Source organism: Cherax quadricarinatus, chromosome 56, assembly GCF_038502225.1.
Source record: "Cherax quadricarinatus isolate ZL_2023a chromosome 56, ASM3850222v1, whole genome shotgun sequence".
In the NCBI taxonomy this organism is placed as follows: Eukaryota; Metazoa; Arthropoda; class Malacostraca; order Decapoda; family Parastacidae; genus Cherax; species Cherax quadricarinatus.
The window spans coordinates 27,172,096-27,191,001 of record NC_091347.1 but is presented as its reverse complement, the minus strand read 5'-3'; the positions used below and the strand labels follow the sequence as shown (position 1 = coordinate 27,191,001).

The 18,906-nt window shown below is 36.4% G+C and overlaps 1 protein-coding gene across 4 annotated transcripts in view; it reads right to left on the bottom strand.

Moving 5' to 3' along the window:
- The window catches only part of LOC128700705 (putative ATPase N2B), a 38,523-nt gene that overhangs the window by 8,482 nt on the left and 11,135 nt on the right, over nucleotides 1–18,906 (bottom strand). For 3 of the 4 annotated variants that reach the window (XM_053794036.2, XM_053794037.2, XM_053794034.2), the window contains exons 4-9: nucleotides 16,082–16,288; nucleotides 14,205–14,375; nucleotides 13,645–13,761; nucleotides 7,449–7,574; nucleotides 6,731–6,871; nucleotides 377–2,635 (exon numbers count right to left, since the gene is read on the bottom strand). In XM_053794036.2, the coding sequence (XP_053650011.1) occupies nucleotides 2,381–2,635; nucleotides 6,731–6,871; nucleotides 7,449–7,574; nucleotides 13,645–13,761; nucleotides 14,205–14,375; nucleotides 16,082–16,288 (1,017 nt within the window). In that variant the 3' untranslated portion in view covers nucleotides 377–2,380. Of the gene's footprint in view, nucleotides 1–376; nucleotides 2,636–6,730; nucleotides 6,872–7,448; nucleotides 7,575–13,644; nucleotides 13,762–14,204; nucleotides 14,376–16,081; nucleotides 16,289–18,906 lie in introns of those variants that run through there. The other variant, XM_053794035.2, reaches the window with a different exon arrangement.

The following is an 18,906-nucleotide window of genomic DNA, read 5'->3' as shown; positions in this document are numbered from 1 at the left end:
TAAGAAGTCAGGTGTGGTAGGTATGGTAGCTCTCCTAGCCACCCCACCCACACATAATATACTACAACGTTTAGAGCGTCCTAGACTGATAAAATGCATATAAAGTACACTCATAACTTACCTTAAAATATTTGTACAGTGGTACCCCAAGTTTCAGCCATAATTCGTTCCAGAAGGCTGTTCAAGTGCCGTTACCCAACGGATTTGTTCCCATAAGGAATGATGTAAATTACATTAGTCCATTTCAGACCCCCAGAAATACACTTACAAAAGCACTTACAATAATACACTTGCATAAGTGTTCCAGTTGGGAGCTGTACGAAACTTGGGTTACCACTGTGGTCTTAATGTAGGGCGAGAGGTGAAAAGTATTTAATGTAGAAAGTCAGGTGTGGGAGGTATGGTAGCTCACCTGGCCACCCCAACCACACACAATATACTACAACATTTAAAGCACCCTAGTGCAATAAAATGCATATACAGTACACTCATTAATTACCTTAAAATATTTGTAATCTTAATGTAGGGTGAGAGATGAGTAAGCAAGATAAAAACAAGTAAATGAAAGAGAGAACAAGTAAAAGAGAGGATAGAGGCAGAAAGCATGTAAACAAACGGACGAACGCATCTGGTTATGGTTCATACACGTTCATACAAACATCTTACACTGTGTACAAGTTGTCTCCACATTGGTACAGTAGAATAAATAAACAGCAATACTCCCATTCTCATGCAACACACCATTTTTAGAGTGAACGATGATATTATTACAATCGTAATAAATAGGAAGCGCTAAACCCACATGGGTCATAAATAACTATAGAATTAAGGCATATGAAAGGAATATTTTTTTACAGTTATCCCCCAGTTAACTGGTATTGGACTAGAGAAAACATAATTCTTCCGACACTCCTACAAGCTGCTTGGTAAACACATCTCATATTTATGTCAATTTTTATACTATGGGTTTATGTATCATGTTTATGTGTTATGTAACATGTTTCTTGTATAATTTTGAAAAAATATCATAGATGGATTAATGGAAATGTCTATTAACGTATTATACGACATGTAATGCGCCCAAGAGATTATTGTTTTTAATATGGCATCTTCAAAAGTAGTCTCTCTTAGTGATTTTAATGTGTACCTGCATGCCAACACAGTATGTACGTATATTTAAGTACAGGTACACAAGTATAATTATCAGAGTACGTACATATAAAACATGCAGTATAACTTTAAAACACTTGAAATTCTGGAAAGTTTCCAGACATAATAGAGATGTGTTCACAGAGAATGTAAATAAACTCAGTGGGCACGCCGTATCAGAAAGACAGGGGAAGCCATATAGCGAGTTTTGGCAATACGTACATAATTTGAAATGTCCGTATTAGCAGAATGCCGTAAGGCAAAACACCACAAAGCAGGGCCCTACTGAATGTAACAATGTCAAGACCTTATATCTCTGGTGTAAAAATAAGCCAATGTTTTCAAGATGTTTGCATGTTAAGTTTGAAGTTTTCCTTATTGTTAGCATACTGAGATCACTCACAGAAATTTTATATCACACTAAACTACCACTGTGAACACCTTAGGTCACATACAAACATGGAAACTCAGATTCTTAAGTGATTGCCAATTATATGCCTCATTTTGTTTCTTAATAAAAATACAGACAATAAATTATTGCCACGTTTTAAAAATATTGTTTTAGCAAACTGGCCATATTCAACTGCGGTAGGGTGACCTAAAAAGAAAAACAAAAGTTCTCTCTAAATTAAGTCATTTATACAGGAGAAGGGGTTACTAGCGCCTTGCTCCCAGCATTTTAGTCAACTCTTATGACACGCATGGCTTACGGAGGAAGAAATGAATCTATTTGTTCCTAGAAATTTGCAGGGTTTTTCAGTTTTGTGGAACATGTTTCACAAAACTGAAAAAAGTGAGCAATATAAAATTAAATCTGCATAAAAAAATTTTGGTTCAGATTTGGGGCCATTTTGCATTTTAGAGACCATTTCTCTGTTATATATCACTAATATGGTTAAAATTAACATTTCTAAAAAATAATGATCACAATGAAAAGATACATGGCATGGGCAACCAAATGAGTTAGAAAAATGTTGGTTAATTTAATCTATTCACTGGCTGGCTATCAGTTAAAATGCTTCATAATCAAAACCCATTAATAACGAAGTCCGTGAATTTCTAAGGACAACCGTACACACGTTACTCCTCATTGATCTGATAATCTATTGAAATTTATATGAAATATATGTATTTAGCAATTTGTGTATTATATATTATTACTGTACAGTATTACCTGCATTATATAAATCTGTAAATAAGAGAAATAAACAGCAAAACTAACAATAATATTTTATCGCATCTGAAATTCATACTCTCTCCAATATTCTTGAGTCATCATTTGTGAGAGACGAGATACAGCACGGTCAAAAGCAAACATCTCCTCTTCTCCTGTGAAGATATTCATAGCCTTTGTATTTTCATTTTTCTCCTTGAGCCCTAAATCATCCATTAGCATTAAACTTTCTTTGTCTATGAATTCCGAATGGCCTTCATCTCCCCTGAATATCTGAGTATGAGGAACGTCACTGGTACATACAATCCGTACCTGAAGACAGTTTTAAAAATATGTATAAGTATTGTAAGTACAACTGTAAGTAATAGACCTGTTGATGACTCAGTTGCCCCTGAAAGTACAGTATGGTATTTTTCTGATGAGAAATAAAGAAGGAAGTTCCCCATTTCCCAGGATCTTAGTTTTTCTCTTGACTCTAATCACAAAATGTTACCCTGCTCACACTCCAACAGCTCGTCAGGTCCAATAAACCGTTTGCCTCCACTCACTAATATCTAACATGCTCACACATGCCTGCTGGATGTCCAAGCCCCCTCCCTCCATTCTTTCCTAAGATTACCCCTACACCACCTTCCCTCCACTACAGAACAGATCTGCATATAATAAATAGATGGCAGAAGGTTTGAGTTACAACTGGTACAGTGGGTACTGTCCCTAGGGCTTATGAAAAACTTTAAAGCCCCCAAAACTCCCTGACTAGTCAAAACTGAGAAAATAAAAATGCTAAATCACACAACAATTTTTAATAGAATTACCTTGTTTTGCAAACATCACAATGGGACCTATATATTAAATACGAACAATGAAAATGTTTATAGTTTTTATAGACACTGTATATTGGAGGCCTATGAGTGTGTGTGCCTCCAGGGCCTAAAGATTTTAATCTAGCCCCTGGGTGCCACATAATAACAGCAATATTACACCACCCATCCCTCTGCCTATTGTACAGTTAGATTTTTATTGAAAGTTTAAGATATTAAATGACACCCTATTTAATTTATTAAGTAATATTTCCATCAGAGAATGAGATCAATAGGTCTATTGCCTACCAGAAAGAACCAACAAAAATTAAATATTTTAAAATTTGCAGCAATGAGCTTGGGAAAGAGAGAAAAATGAATGCAGACTCTCTGTAAGAACAAGTTTATTGAGTATCAAAATAAAAATCATGTTTCTATAAGCTGCTTACTCTGTACTACTTATTAATCACTTCTGAGAACAAATGAACAGGAAATAACTCATGGTTTCTAAAACATAAGAAATTAAGTGAGATGACAGTTTACAAAAAAGTTCTTTAATTTGTTCTCCTGAATGCAGTTGACCCTTGAACAACATGGGTTTGAACTGCATGGGTCCATGTATACACAATTTTTTTTTTAATAAATACACTTTTTTTTTTTTTTTTTTAGATTTACAACAATTTATAAAAATTTGCAGACGAACTGTGTAGCCTAGAAATATCTAAAAAATTAAGAAAAAGTTAGATATGTCATGAATGCATAAAATATGTGAAGATACTAGTATATTTTATCATTTACTACTATAAAATACACCCAAATCTATTATAAAATGTTAAAATTGATCAAAACTTACATACACAAACACTTGCAGATTGTACATGGTGCCATTCACAGCAGAGAGAAATGTAAATAAACATAAAGCTGCAATATTAAGTGATAATTGCATAAAATTAACTGTAGTACACACCGTACTACTGTAATAATTTTGTAGCCACCTCCTGTTGCTATTGCGGTGAGTTCAAGTGTTGCAAGTATCTGCTTAAAATGTCATGTGATGCTAATCATCTCCATGTGAGGAGTTCATTTCTCCAGTAAATTGCTTATTGCAGTAAAAAGTGATCTCTTGCAGTTCTCACATATTTGTCATGGTGTTTAGTGCAATACTGTTAACCTTGAATAACACTATGGGACACATACAAATTGTCACTAGTGATGCTGGAAGTGTTTCTACGAAGTTGAACTGCTTGATGTGTACTGTAGATTGAGGTCTGCAGCTGCAGTTGCCTGCCATTTCAAAATAAATGAATCCACCATAAAGACCATTATAAAAAAGAAAAGGAAATTCGTGAAGCCGTCACTATAGCTACGCCAGAAGGCATGTAAACCTTGCACTTTTTGTAAAATACCTTTTTATTTCATGCTGAAAATGCAACTTTTATGTGAGTGAATGATTGCTATAAAAAAGGCATACCTATAGACTAATATGATTTAAGAAAAAGCAGTCATTATACGATAACATTAAGCAAAAGGAAGGTGAAGGGTCTAAAGCTGGAGAATTTAATGACAGCAAGGGATGGTTTGATAATTTTAGAAAGAAGTCTGGCTTAAAAAATGTCAAGATAACAGGAGAAGCAGCTTCTGCTGACCAAGAGGCAGCAGATGACAGACGATTCATCTTGTAAACAGACGACGTAAACTTACAGTATCAATACATACAGTACAGTACTGTAAATGTATTTTCTCTTCCTTATGGTTTTGTTAATAACATTTTCTTTCCTCTAGCTTATTGTATTGTAAGAATACAGTATAAAATATATTTAATTTGTCAGTTTCAAAACCATTTATTACATTTAACACACAAAATATGTATTAATCAACTGTTTGTGGTATCAGCATGGCTTCCGGTCAACAGTATACAAATACAAATAAATACAAATACAAAATTTATTCTTTTGCATAGTATACAACACAAGATTTACATGTTATTAGATATTGTTAAGCACAAAGAAAGTCACTAGCATACCAGAACTTTTCGGGGAGACTAATCCTAAAGATTACAGGCTACTTAAGACTAAACATAGATCAATGAGTGGTAAATTTTAATTATGAATTTTCTGAATTAGTACAAAAAGAGAGGTAGCCAAAAATTTTTAATTAATAAGATTTATAGTAGAGGCAGAAAAAAATATTACAATTAGTATAATTTACAATATTACAACAGTACAATTTTAAGTGTGTATTAATATTTTAAACTGATGTAGGAGTCATAAGAGGGATTTCTTGTAGTTCCAAACTGGTTAAATGATTTCAGATATGGAATAGTGCTGGTACAGTTAAGTTTGGGAGATGAGATGATTTTTAATTATAGCCCTAAACTCAGTGGCAGACAGGGAGAGAGATTTCGTTCGGATTTTTAACCCCGGAGGGTTAGCCACCCAGGATAACCCAAGAAAGTCAGTGCGTCATCGAGGACTGTCTAACTTATTTCCATTGGGGTCCTTAATCTTGTCCCCCAGGATGCGACCCACACCAGTCGACTAACACCCAGGTACCTATTTGCTGCTAGGTGAACAGGACAACAGGTGTAAGGAAACGTGTCGAAATGTTTCCACCCGCCGGGAATCGAACCCGGGCCCTCCGTGTGTGAAGCGGGAGCTTTAGCCACCAGGCCACCGGGCCACCTAAAGGGGACTTTCTGTTGGTTCCAGCAATGAATTCCAGATCTTGGGGCCCTTTATGTGCATTTTATTTTTGAACAGGGTAAGATGGACACGAGGGCTGTCAGAGAGTTTTGTGCCTGTGTGTTCTGTTGTAGCTAACAAGAAGTTTGGAATTTAATATTCTATATAGTATATAATGGGCACAGTAATATGAGAGCATGTTTTATGTATTATATTAAGGAAGTTCAAACTCTTCAAGAGCAGAGGGGTGTGTTGTCTGGTGTGGGAGTTGGTGATCATCTGCACAGCAGCTTTTTGTTGGGTTATTAATGGTTTAAGGTGATTAGACATAGTAGATCCCCAAGCACAAATACCATAGTTTGAGGTAAGGGTAGATTAGAGAGTGGTATAGTGTAAGTAGTGGTATTTGGGGGTACATAGTACCATATTTTGGAAAGGATGCCTATTGTTTTGAAGACCTTCTTGGCTATATGTACATGTATGTTGGATGCGGGTCTGAAATTTAAGGTTGCAGTTAAAGTGAAGATCTAAAAATTTGCCCTCAGTGTGTCTTGTAATTTAAAGAGAGCCTGTTGGTCATCATCCATGTAGATATTTTTAGCAGCTCGTTGTTAACAGTGTCACAAAGCATTGTTGGGTATGAGTGGGAGAAATTATAAGTAGTGTCATTTGTGAACAGAACTTTTTAAAAGAGATCACTGATGTAAATGAAAATGAGCAGAGGGCCAAGGACACAACCCTGTGACAGTCCAATGGCTACTGGCTAAGTAGTCAAGGTTTCACTGTTATTAGAAGAGCTTTTGGGGAGTCAAAAGTTATACGTGGATTTTTGACTGCGTGGGGGTCAGTGCCTTAACCCTAGTGTTGTTCAAGGGTCAACTCTATACTATTACAGTTTTAGATAAAAATATGGTTACTTGCTTTACCTTTTTATCATAAAATGTATCAATGAGAGTGATGAATCGTCTAGCTTGGCTCCTGGACTTCTGGTTTAAGACTGGGATGTCTCTGATGATGATGGTATGGAACACAAGACACAGCTGGATGTAATCGGAAGCACCTAGAGGCTAGAAATTAAATGAGGGAATGCCCATTATTCTTAAGTATGGTATGGTACCTTAATAAGCATCTTCATAACTTACCTAGCAGAAAGTTATCTTACCTTTCAAAACAGTACAGTACATTATCAATATATTTACCTGCCCTTCTCTTGTATAGTTATCTCCAATACTGTATTGAGAATTGAGGGTGGACTAATGTATGATCACCCAAGATAATTCAGTCAGTGGCTGAGGACAAATAAAATCATCTAATTTACATTTGCAATTGTGACTATACATGATAGTGCAATGGTAATTTTGGATGGTCACTTGTTAAAGAATTTTACGTATTGGTTTGAATATAACACAGGTCAAGTTCACACTGGTAAATATGCACAAGCACATTGAGGATGGCTTCAGACCTGTAAAAGCAGGCAAAAATACATTACTGAGAGAGTAGTGTAATTCTATGGGTAAACAGGATTAACAGGTTTATTACCTCATTCTCATAAAAATAAAGTAAAAATCCTATGATAATGAATTATTAATACTGTACAGTATTACATTAAAAATTCATGTAAGAACTTTAAAGTATGGTACTTACTCTGTTACACAATTCATCAAATGTGGTATCTAATATTCCACCACAAGTCTTTTGGAATGTCACACTTCTACCGCTGTAAGTGAGGGTGCGTGGTCGGACAATATCCGTTTCCTCCGCACTGAAGATCTGCACAAGGAAATTTTTTATACTCGGCTGTTTTCCAAAATGACTAATCATAAAAGGTGTTTTTTACAGTTTTTACATTCAAAACAGTTACTGAATGAATGCTGGTGAATGTGCTTCCTTTTTTGAGTCACTCTACCTTGGTGGGAGATTATCGGTGTCAAAGAAAAAAAGATAACTTTTTACATTTGTATTGAATTTGTTTCTAAATATGTACAGTATTAAAAATGATAAATATACACAGTACAGAACATATTTTTTTAAACTATCAGTTGTCTACTTTCCCATATCTCTGATGCAGATAAAGCTCAAGACAGGCAATCTAGGACAATCATATACAGTAATACCCTTTTGTATAACTCAGCAATGCTTATTGCACCGAAAAAGAGAGCTACAACAGTGCACAGCTGAAGCACTTGGCATGAAACAGAGTCCTGTCTCTTGTTTGCTTTTACAGACTGCCTGAAGATGCAAGCTGGCACATGTTCCTTGTTAGCAGCATTACAAATGTTAAAAATGTTTAACAAAAAATTGCATATCAAGAGGATATTTGGAAAGTAAAATGTGAGAATTCACAACTAACCTACAAACTTTCAATGAAGCTAAATGACATCTTAGACCACTGACAATTCATGTGGACATATGGCCCAAAGCATCATCTAGTTTCCTCTCCAATATGTGGGTTAACTGTGAAATGTTCAGTCATGCTATTGTGACTTATTCTTCTACAATATGAGAAGTTTGAATGAAGCTAAAGACAACTACTGAGGAGAAAGATAATTATTTGATGGCGGGCTAGGTTTTAAGGTGAAGTAACGAGATGAATTAAGCAGCGATTATATATATGCGAGATGTAAAAGAAATGAGATTACAAAGCCTGTGTAACCACTTATTGAGCATTATAATAGATTATGGTGAGGAGATTTGTCTGGTTAGTATATAATTAAGACAAGTGAAATATGCCTATTACTGAGCGATTTTGGAAAATGGTAACAGCAGCCTTTGGGTAGGAGATAAGAGGAAGGAATTAAAGTAAATATAATAAAGACAGAGGTATTTTACTAGATCTATGATATTTTACAAAGTCCTTTATGCAGAGATTTCTTTTTTTTTTTTAATTCGCCGGTATTCTCCCGGCCCGGGTCTTTTCCAAGTAGTGGTGACCCGGCCTTGGCTCCCTATCTGGGGAGTGTCTCGAGACTTAAGTCTCCCATGGGAGGAGGTACAAGTACCTCCTCATCTTTGGGACCAAGTGTCCCCAGGCCTAGCCACATTCCCCGCCCTCACGGGGCTCGTAGGGAGAAGCTAGTCCTCTGGTCTGCCATCTACCCCGCCTCAAAGGGGCTCGTGGGGATGGCAGTCTTATGAGCTGCAGATGGTAGCAAGCTCAGGCTTTCATGCAGAGATATTCATACTTTTGTACTGTATTATTCATGTTTGGCACAAAAATAGATCAAAGATTCAAAAATTTTGATATCTTAAGCATCAAGTGTCAGACAATTGCTGGTCTGTAGTGCACAGGCTGATTGTAGTCCACAAGTTGATTCACTAGAACTCAGACCCAGCATACAAGCTTTTCTGAATTCCTTCATTAATATTACCTTCTTATCTTCAACTTCTACACTACAGTAGAATCCCTACATACAGTATGTAAGTAGTATGTACTTACAATAAAATCTCTCTCAACAAACACAGTAAATGTAATAAGTTTAGTATAATCTCCAATTTGTGGATTAAACTTAACAAACTAATTCTCAGGCACCATCTAAATATCTCATACCTTCTAGCTTTTCAATTACTCTCACTATCCTTTCAATATATAAATAAATCCTAAGGTACCTGTACTTACCTTTCTACTTCATTACCTTTCTCACTCAGTTCAAAAATACATCAGTGGTAGCTTCCATTGTGTGTATTTCACAACTAATCTACAAACTGCACATGAAATCAGATTTCAACGAGTTCAGGACTACAATCAAGTTACAAGTCAACTTGATAATGGTCCAGGACAGCCTGAAACATTTAGATTCATCACCAATTTGTGGGCTAGTTGTGAATTGCTCCAGCCATAGCATTGTAACCTCATCCTCCTCTTCATGATTTTCCATATTTACCTCATTTCAAATATTTCATTGGTTCATTTTTTGTTATACTTACATTCCATTTAACTCTGATCTACTAGATAATTTTGACGAAAGCTTTCTCAATGTCATCTGGTTTTTCCTTAACTGTGTCCCTCGGTTTTTTCTTTTTTTTCCTTTTCCTTTCTTATTTGATGACACGTGATACATTAAATCTAACAAGGGCAAGAGTTTATGCTTAAAAATACTGTCCCATCTATGAACCCCACTACTTCTTTCATTAATAATGTACCATCATTATTTAACTTTAATGTCATAACTGCTAACATTCTCCTTACATTTTTCCAATACTTTACTGGCCTTAGATAAGAGCCTTCCATCTTTATCTTTTATTATCTCAATTTTACTACTGTCTACTCTTATTTATTTAGTGCCTAATTTGCCTCTCTTTTTTCATAAACTTTAAAATAATGTCTTCATGTGCTTTTCTCTACTCCTCCAGTGTCACCCTTTTCACATCTTTATCACAATCCTTATACTTTTGTTGGAAAAGGATTGGATGAAGTAGATGTAACTGAAAAGTAAATACAAATATTTTACCACAAATATAATACTGACAATGGCTAAAAGCATTGGCATACAAGGCTTTGAATGTGTACATGCAAAATAGGCTGACAGTAAATGAAAACAAGAACCAGGTGGTAGCTTTCAAAGGGAAATCATATCATAAGGTGGGACGTAATGCTGATAAGCTAAAACAGGTACGGATTTTACCTAATGATTGAGGCATTTCAGTGGAGAGCGGTGGTAGTGTGGTTATCACATCAAGCTGGCAATCAAGGGGTCCCAAGTTCTAATCTCCACAGAGGGGCAGCATTGTTGCTAATTTAGAACTTTAAATAGTTTCTGCAGTATTAGTTTACTACAGTACCACCAACTTCAAGCAACATAGCCACAGCAGTCTCTCAGATGTTGTATAGATAGTGATATACTAAACTGTACCGCTCATTATTATTTTATGTAATTATATATTATAAATGAAAGACAAGGTAAACCACAGAATTGATGAAGGGAAAAAGGTAGGTGGTGCACTGAGGTATCTGTGGAGAAAAAGAATGTTATCCATGGAAGCAAAGAGGGAAATGAATGAGTGTACATATAGTGGTACCAACACTCTTATATAAGTGTGAAGCATGGGTTGTGAATGTTGCAGTGAGGAGGAGGTTGGAAGCAGTGGAGATGTCGTGTCTGAGGGATGTGTGGTGTAAATATTATACAGAGAATTAGTAGTTTGAAGATTGGGAGGAGGTTTGAAGTTACTAAAGGTATTATCCAGAGGGCTGAGGAGGGGTTGTTGAGGATGGAGCAAAACAGGATGACTTGGAGGGTGTATAAATCTGTAGTGGAAGGAAGGAGGGGTAAGGGTCATCCTCAGAAAGGGTGGAGGGAGTGGGTAAAGGAGGTTTTGTGTGCAAGGGATTTGGACATACAACAGGCATGTATGAGCATGTTAGACAGGAGTGGAGACAAATGGTTTTTAGGACTGGACGAGTTGTAGTGTGAGCAAGGTAATATTTTGTGAAGGGATTCAGGGGAAACTGGTTAGCCAGACTTGAGTCCTGGAGGTGGCAAATACAGTGCCTGCACCCTGACTGACTGACTGTCTTGACTGATTTACTGACTGACTGACTTGACTGATTTACTGACTTGACTGGTTTACTGACTGACTGCCTTAAAGTTGGACTTTATCACTGAAGAAGACCCTGAAACAGTGTCGAGAGCAGCTGATACCTTACCGTCAGTTGTATAATATAGTGGGGTAAAACAGAACAGAAATCAATTACAGAATGTATGCACACTCCAATACAACCATCGACTTCAGCACCAGAACCTCTACTATCCACCTCAGCCCAGTAGGACCACAGCATAACTCTCCATTCTCTTCACTATCATCCATAAACACCAGCACCCACAAGAAATACTATTATCTCTGTTGCATTTGTAGTCTTAAGCAGTAAAAACAACACAATGCATCATGACAATGAACTACAATTACATATTCACTTTTATTTTTGTAAGATCTGGAGGTCTAAAAAAAGTTGTCTAACTCTTTTGAGGCTCACAGAAATGTAACCTTATTTTTCCCATAAGTTCTTCAGTTTATCTAACATGGATTTACGAAACATGGCATTTTCAGGAACGTAACTACCATGCAATATAATGGCCTACTGTACTTACACTCACACTACAGTGCTAACAAAGTTTGCTTCATTATGTGAACCCTCCCTTTATCCTTCCAACAAATACCATTTTTCGATATTGTTTCCCTTTCATTTTTATTCTTCCCTTCAACTTCCTCACAGCATTTATTTGTGAAGCATTAATTCCCCACGTGGGTCATTTAGAAAACAGGAACGGTGAAGGCTCGATTCTCTATCTAGTAATTGAAAGAGAGAGAGATACACACACACTACCTAACTACTCATCTCCTACCTCTTGCTTGTAAGCATATTCGTTCTTTTCATGCAATCATGCTTCCCAGAACAAGGAAGTGGCAGCTGCTTCACTTTTATGATAAAAAATAATAACTATTTCATGAATGTGACAGGTTGCCAGAAGGAACATTATTATTATTACATTTATGGGAGATGGGGAAAAACGTGCTAAACTCTTAGGGCTTATATAGCGCCTGGAGGAAAGGGAGGTAATCAGGTTCACTCCAAGGAAGGGGAGGTCAGGTCCAATTCCTTAGGTCAAGAATTCCTCACCAGCATCAAAAACCTCCCTTGCAGAACTGGAAGGAATAATACAGATAACAGTCAAACCCCTAAAGTCATGAATAATATAAAATTTCTCATGACTACATACTAGAACTTCTCTGTTTTTTAAGTCAGTGGAGATGTCCTGTCTAAGGGCAATGTGTGGTGTAAATATTATGCAGAGAATTCGGAGTGTGGAAATTAGGAGGAGGTGTGGAGTTAATAAAAGTATTAGTCAGAGGGCTGAAGAGGGGTTGTTGAGGTGGTTTGGTCATTTAGAAAGAATGGATCAAAGTAGAATGACTTGGAGAGCATATAAATCTGTAGGGGAAGGAAGGAGAGGTAGGGGTCGTCGGAGGGAAGGGGTAAAGGAGGTTTTGTGGGTGAGGGGCTTGGACTTCCAGCAGGTGTGTGTGAGCGTGTTAGATAGGAGTGAATGGAAACGAATGGTTTTTGGGACCTGACGAGCTGTTGGAGTGTGAGCATGGTAATATTTAGTGAAAGGATTTAGGGGAACCGGTTAGCTGGACTTGAGTCCTGGAAATGGGAAATACAATGCCTGCACTTTAAAGGAGGGGTTTGGGATATTGACAGTTTGGAGGGACTTCTAAACTGTTGTATCAAAGCACCTCTGCAAAGACAGTGATTATGTATGAGTGAGGTGAAATGCTGAATGATGATGAAAATATTTTCTTTTTGGGGATTTTCTTTCTTTTTGGGTCACCTTGCCTCGGTGGGAGATGGCTGACTTGTTAAAAAAAAAAAAAAAAATTATTAATACACATTGTCACTCTTTCTGCAATTCCTAAATTAGTACATATTAAATATACATAAAATGTTAGAATTCCTTGTGAATATGGAATAAACAAAATATTTGGGCAAACACTGTCATGTACGTACCACCACCTCCTCCTCTGTATATATGGAATGTTTGTGTTGGTGTTCATGGCCCCTCCATCATTGTAACTCATTGCTTATTAGAAGGTAAAGAGCAAATGTAAAGATAATTAAAGTAAGATAATATGAGACATCTGTTTGATAAAACTATAAGTACATGAATTTTTGGTAATAAAAGTTTATAAATAAACAGATTAACCCCTTCTCCTGTATACATTACTAAAGTTAAAAAGATAAACTTTTGTTTTTCTTTTGGAGCCACCCTACCTTGGTGGGATACAGTCAGTTTGTTGAAAAAAAGAGAAGAAATAAACAGATACCCAATATGACAGATACCTTAAATAATGCTTCAACTTCTGAATTTGCATCACATTCTGATTTGATGAAGAACAGCTTTTGTGAATTTGAGAGTGTGTTTGCCCGATAATCTATGCCTGAGTCTAGATTCATAACCTGAAATAATACTGTATTTAATATTCAACAGTTGCAATTTTAAAGGCAAAAATGCTCACGCATTTCATTGACATAGCATTAATTCAAATATTTTTTGTGAACTATTACTGTACTCATACTCTGCAGCACCCCTGGCAGCAAATACAAAATACTTATAGCACTATATACAAAACTGGTTTAGTTATCTCATAGTACATTCAGATATAGCATGATGGTTTATTAGAGTGAATAAAATTCTCGTGAAGGAAAACTTAATGTTTTATATGTTTTGTTTATTAAATAATTATGTTTTCCAGTAACCTTGTACATGCACAGGTACAGATAACTGCAAGCTACTTATAACTGTCTTATGGAAAGACAATTATAAGCAGACTAATGTTTAGAAATAAAGCTTCAGTCTAAATCAGAATTCAGTAAATGGAAATAAATAGGACAGTGCTTACCTCACAGTGAGATTTAAGTATAGGAATGAATGGCAAAAAATTTGACCTCTGGAGACCATTCCTATACAAGTCATCAGGTCGTCGATTGCTTGTTGCTATGACAACAATGCCATTATTAAATAATTCTGTAAACAATCGTTTAAGAATCATAGCATCACCAATGTCTGTCACCTGTTGAAAGAGTTCACATAAATAGAAAGCAATATTGTATGAATGAACACACATCATATATGATTCTACAAAATTACAGAGAAAAAATTATCTACTGTTTTTCATGGTTACTATACTGTATTTACAAACACATATACAGTATTATGTATGGATATATTTATTATTATTTTATTATCACACTGGCCTATTCCCACCAAGGCAGGGTGGCTCGAAAAAGAAAAACTTTCACCATCATTCACTCCATCACTGTCTTGCCAGAAGGGTGCTTTACACTACAGTTTTTAAACTGCAACATTAACACCCCTCCTTCAGAGTGCAGGCACTGTACTTCCCATCTCCAGGACTCAAGTCCAGCCTGCCGGTTTCCCTGAACCCCTTCATAAATGTTACTTTGCTCACACTCCAACAGCACGTCAAGTATTAAAAACCATTTGTCTCCATTCACTCCTATCAAACACGCTCATGCATGCCTGCTGGAAGTCCAAGCCCCTCGCACACAAAACCTCCTTTACCCCCTCCCTCCAATCTTTCCTAGGCTGACCCCTACCCCGCCTTCCTTCCACTACAGACTGATACACTCTTGAAGTCATTCTGTTTTGCTCCATTCTCTCTACATGTCCGAACCACCTCAACAACCCTTCCTCAGCCCTCTGGACAACAGTTTTGGTAATCCCGCACCTCCTCCTAACTTCCAAACTACGAATTCTCTGCATTATATTCACACCACACATTGCCCTCAGACATGACATCTCCACTGCCTCCAGCCTTCTCCTCGCTGCAACATTCATCACCCATGCTTCACACCCATATAAGAGCGTTGGTAAAACTATACTCTCATACATTCCCCTCTTTGCCTCCAAGGACAAAGTTCTTTGTCTCCACAGACTCCTAAGTGCACCACTCACCCTTTTCCCCTCATCAATTCTATGATTCACCTCATCTTTCATAGACCCATGGATATATGCAGTGTAATTTACTATTTGAGTTCTAAGAAATGTTTTTAGATATGTAGTATAGATCTACAGCTATTACTAAATTTTAGAAGAGAAACTTTCGTTTTTCTCTTAAGTCACCCTGCCTCGGTGGAATACAGCTGGTTTGTTGAAAAAAATCTATAGCTCTTTTGGGTATATTATTTCCAACTATGCTCTCTTGTTCCTGTTTCATCCTTGGATAATGATGTACAGCATCCTGGTCTACCTTGTCTATGCCCTTCCAGTAATATAAGATCTGAATATAAGAAGTAAATTCTTTTTCATAGCTCATTTTCCTCAACTCAAGAACCAGTCTTTATGAACTCTTTTGTACCATCTCAAATCATCATCATCATCATCTTTCAACAAACCGGCCGTATTTCACTGAAGCAGGGTGGCTCAAAAAGAAAAACAAGTTTCTTTTTTTTAACTTTAATAATGCATACAAAAGAAGGAGTTACTAGCCCCTTGCTCTCAGCATTTTAGTCGCCTTTTACGACACACATGGCTTATGGTGGAAGAATTCTGTTCCACTTTCCCATGGAGACCATCTCAAATATCCTTTGCCTTTTACTAGATGAAGGTTCCATATACTGTTGCATAAAATAATTTGCCTAGGATCATGGCTCATTACTAACATTAAATATATTTTTTTTATTTTACAATTACATATTCAGTATGACCAAAGAGATAGGAACCTGACAAATGCAAAAGTATTAGTTTATGTCTCACCTGAAATTCATCAAAACATATGAACCATGATTCATCAGCAATGGCCCTTGCTACAGGTGGAATGGGATCGTATGGCCTAAGGTTAATTGTAAATGTTCCATCTGGTTCAAAATAACGAGCCTGATCAGGAGCATGGATTTTCTTGATGTTTTTCTTCTCTGTATGAATTCTCTTATGAACATCTAGCATGAAGGAGTTGAAATGTACCTATAAAAGAAGTACGGTAATACAAATTAAAATCAATGATTCAATACTAATTAGAATATACTTTAATAATAAAACATACTATAAGCCGATACTGAATAAAATGCTGAAGGATGATCAAATTAAGAATGCTTATCTTCCAACTATTCTGTATCTGTCCAGAAGTATACAGAAACCTATGAAATCTTTCTAATGCACTCCCCTGTGCATATGAATTTAGCATATTCCTACCAAAAATTAAGTACAGTGGGTTATGTTATAACAAATGGTTTATATAATGAATACGCATCTACATCATTCAAAAAGATCCTACAGATGAACTGCCTGTAAGAGAGTCACCAAAGAGGATTAGGAAGGATGACTCCTCTCCTTTTACCTCTTCTCAGTAATTCTCTCCTCCTCTGCCTCCTGTCCTGCATGCTGCATGCTGTACGTATTAATATTCTTTATTTCAGGAGTTTAAATGCACATTTATGCACTTTTTTACAATTTTATATTATATTTTTCATTGTTAAGTAGTTGTATTTGGGGGCCTGGAACGGATCTCCCCAGAATGAATGCTATAATGGACGAGGTTCTAGAACCAATTAGATTTGTTATAGCATACCCCACTGTAATTATTGTATCTAGATACAGCAATGTTCTGGTGTCTGAGGCCAACATAGTAATACTGGATCTCAGTACAATGCTACATATTTGGGTTTCTTCATGACCTTATCAATGTTTAGAAAAGCAGGGCTATAGCAGATATAGTTTCCCTTCTCAGGCAGAAACTGATAGTCTTTCATTCATTATAATTACTAAATACAATACATGACCATATTAACCTGAGATTTCAGCATTATCATACTGAGTATTTATTTCAGTTTAAATTTAATTAGAATAATCACAAATCTATTTACTGTATTATACTGTACTGCATTTAGTAAAAGAAATTTAGTTTCAAGTGGGTTTGTATTTAGCTAGCATATTTTAAGATTACACATACAGTGGAGACAAGTGGATTTCACAATTCAACATTATGTCAGTGTGAACAAGGTAAAACTTATGAGAGGCATCAAGGAAACTCAATAGCCAAACTTGAGTCCTGGAGGTGGGAAGCAGTGCTTGCATTCTGAAGGAGGGGTAAGAATGTTGCAGTTTGGAGGGTCATTGGAACTGATGTGGGCAAGCTGCTGCCAAGACAGTGACTGAATGAGTGATGATGAAAGTGCTTCCTCTTTTTAGGTCACCTTGCCTCAGTGGGAGATGACCAGTGTTAAACGAAAGTAGAGTACTGTAGTTCTAAAATTTTATCTAACTGTAGGAACAGAATGAAATGCAAGTAGGTAATGAAAAATGAGGTACTGTACCAAAAAATATTATACAGTTGAATCCAAAAATTCACAAGCTTTACAATTCTCAAAATTCAATTATACAGTGCAAGGGCACCTCACTGACAGCTTTGATTATTCTTGCAATGCTCATATTTTGGGGTTTGGTTCATGATTCCAGAAATTAAAACTTTTCTTTCTTTCTTTCAACACACCGGTCGTATCCCACCGAGGCGGGGTAGCCCAAAAGGAAAAATGAAAGTTTCTCCTTTTACATTTAGTAATATATACACGAGAAGGGGTTACTAGCCCCTTGCTCCTGGCATTTTATTTGCCTCTTACAACACGCATGGCTTACGGAGGAAGAATTCTGATCCACTTCCCCATGGAGATAATAGGAAATAGACAAGAACAAGAACTAGAAAGAAAATAGAAGAAAACCCAGAGGGGTATGTATATATATGCTTGTACATGTATATGCAGTGTGACCTAAGTGTAAGTAGAAGTAGCAAGACATACCTGAAATCTTGCATGTTTATGAAACAGAAAAAAGGACACCAGCAATCCTACCATCATGTAAAACAATTACAGGCTTTCGTTTTACACTCACTTGGCAGGACGGTAGTACCTCCCTGGGCGGTTGCTGTCTACCAACCTACTACCTATAAGAAATGAAAACTAACTACAGGATTTCAATCAAGTTGCATTTATTGCATTTCCCATGCCCAGATATGTTTTTTATCTACTCATTCTTTCTTATGAATGTCAGTATCAATTAGATTAGATGAGAATTTAAAAAAATGGAAGAGTCAAACCAGCCATAAAATTTTCTTTAAATTTTTAAGGCATTGTACATCTAAAATATAATACAGGACAATTTCAATAATCCAGAAATATGTACAAAATTTTGTATCATTTGTCACTGACCTCCAGAAACTTAGCCTTCACAAATTCTGAGGTTAAATTTCATATAATAGCACACATGGATTTCACCCATACTGCACTTGTTTTAATAGGTTTTTATATTTTCACAACCCAGCCTGTCATCAAGCTATTGCTACTTGCAGCCTGCAGGCTCACATAGTACTCACAACCTAGCTGATATAGCACATTCTAGAGAAACAAATGCAGTTCCCACTTAAAGACTTCTACGTCTAATATCCCCATGTAGAGCAACAAAATTTACAAAACATATGTAACATACATTCACAAAATTATCCTAGCAGTGGGTGCCCATCAACATGAAAAATAATTATGCCACTTATTTGTTTGGGAAAACAATCACTAACCTCATGTGGAGCTTGAACC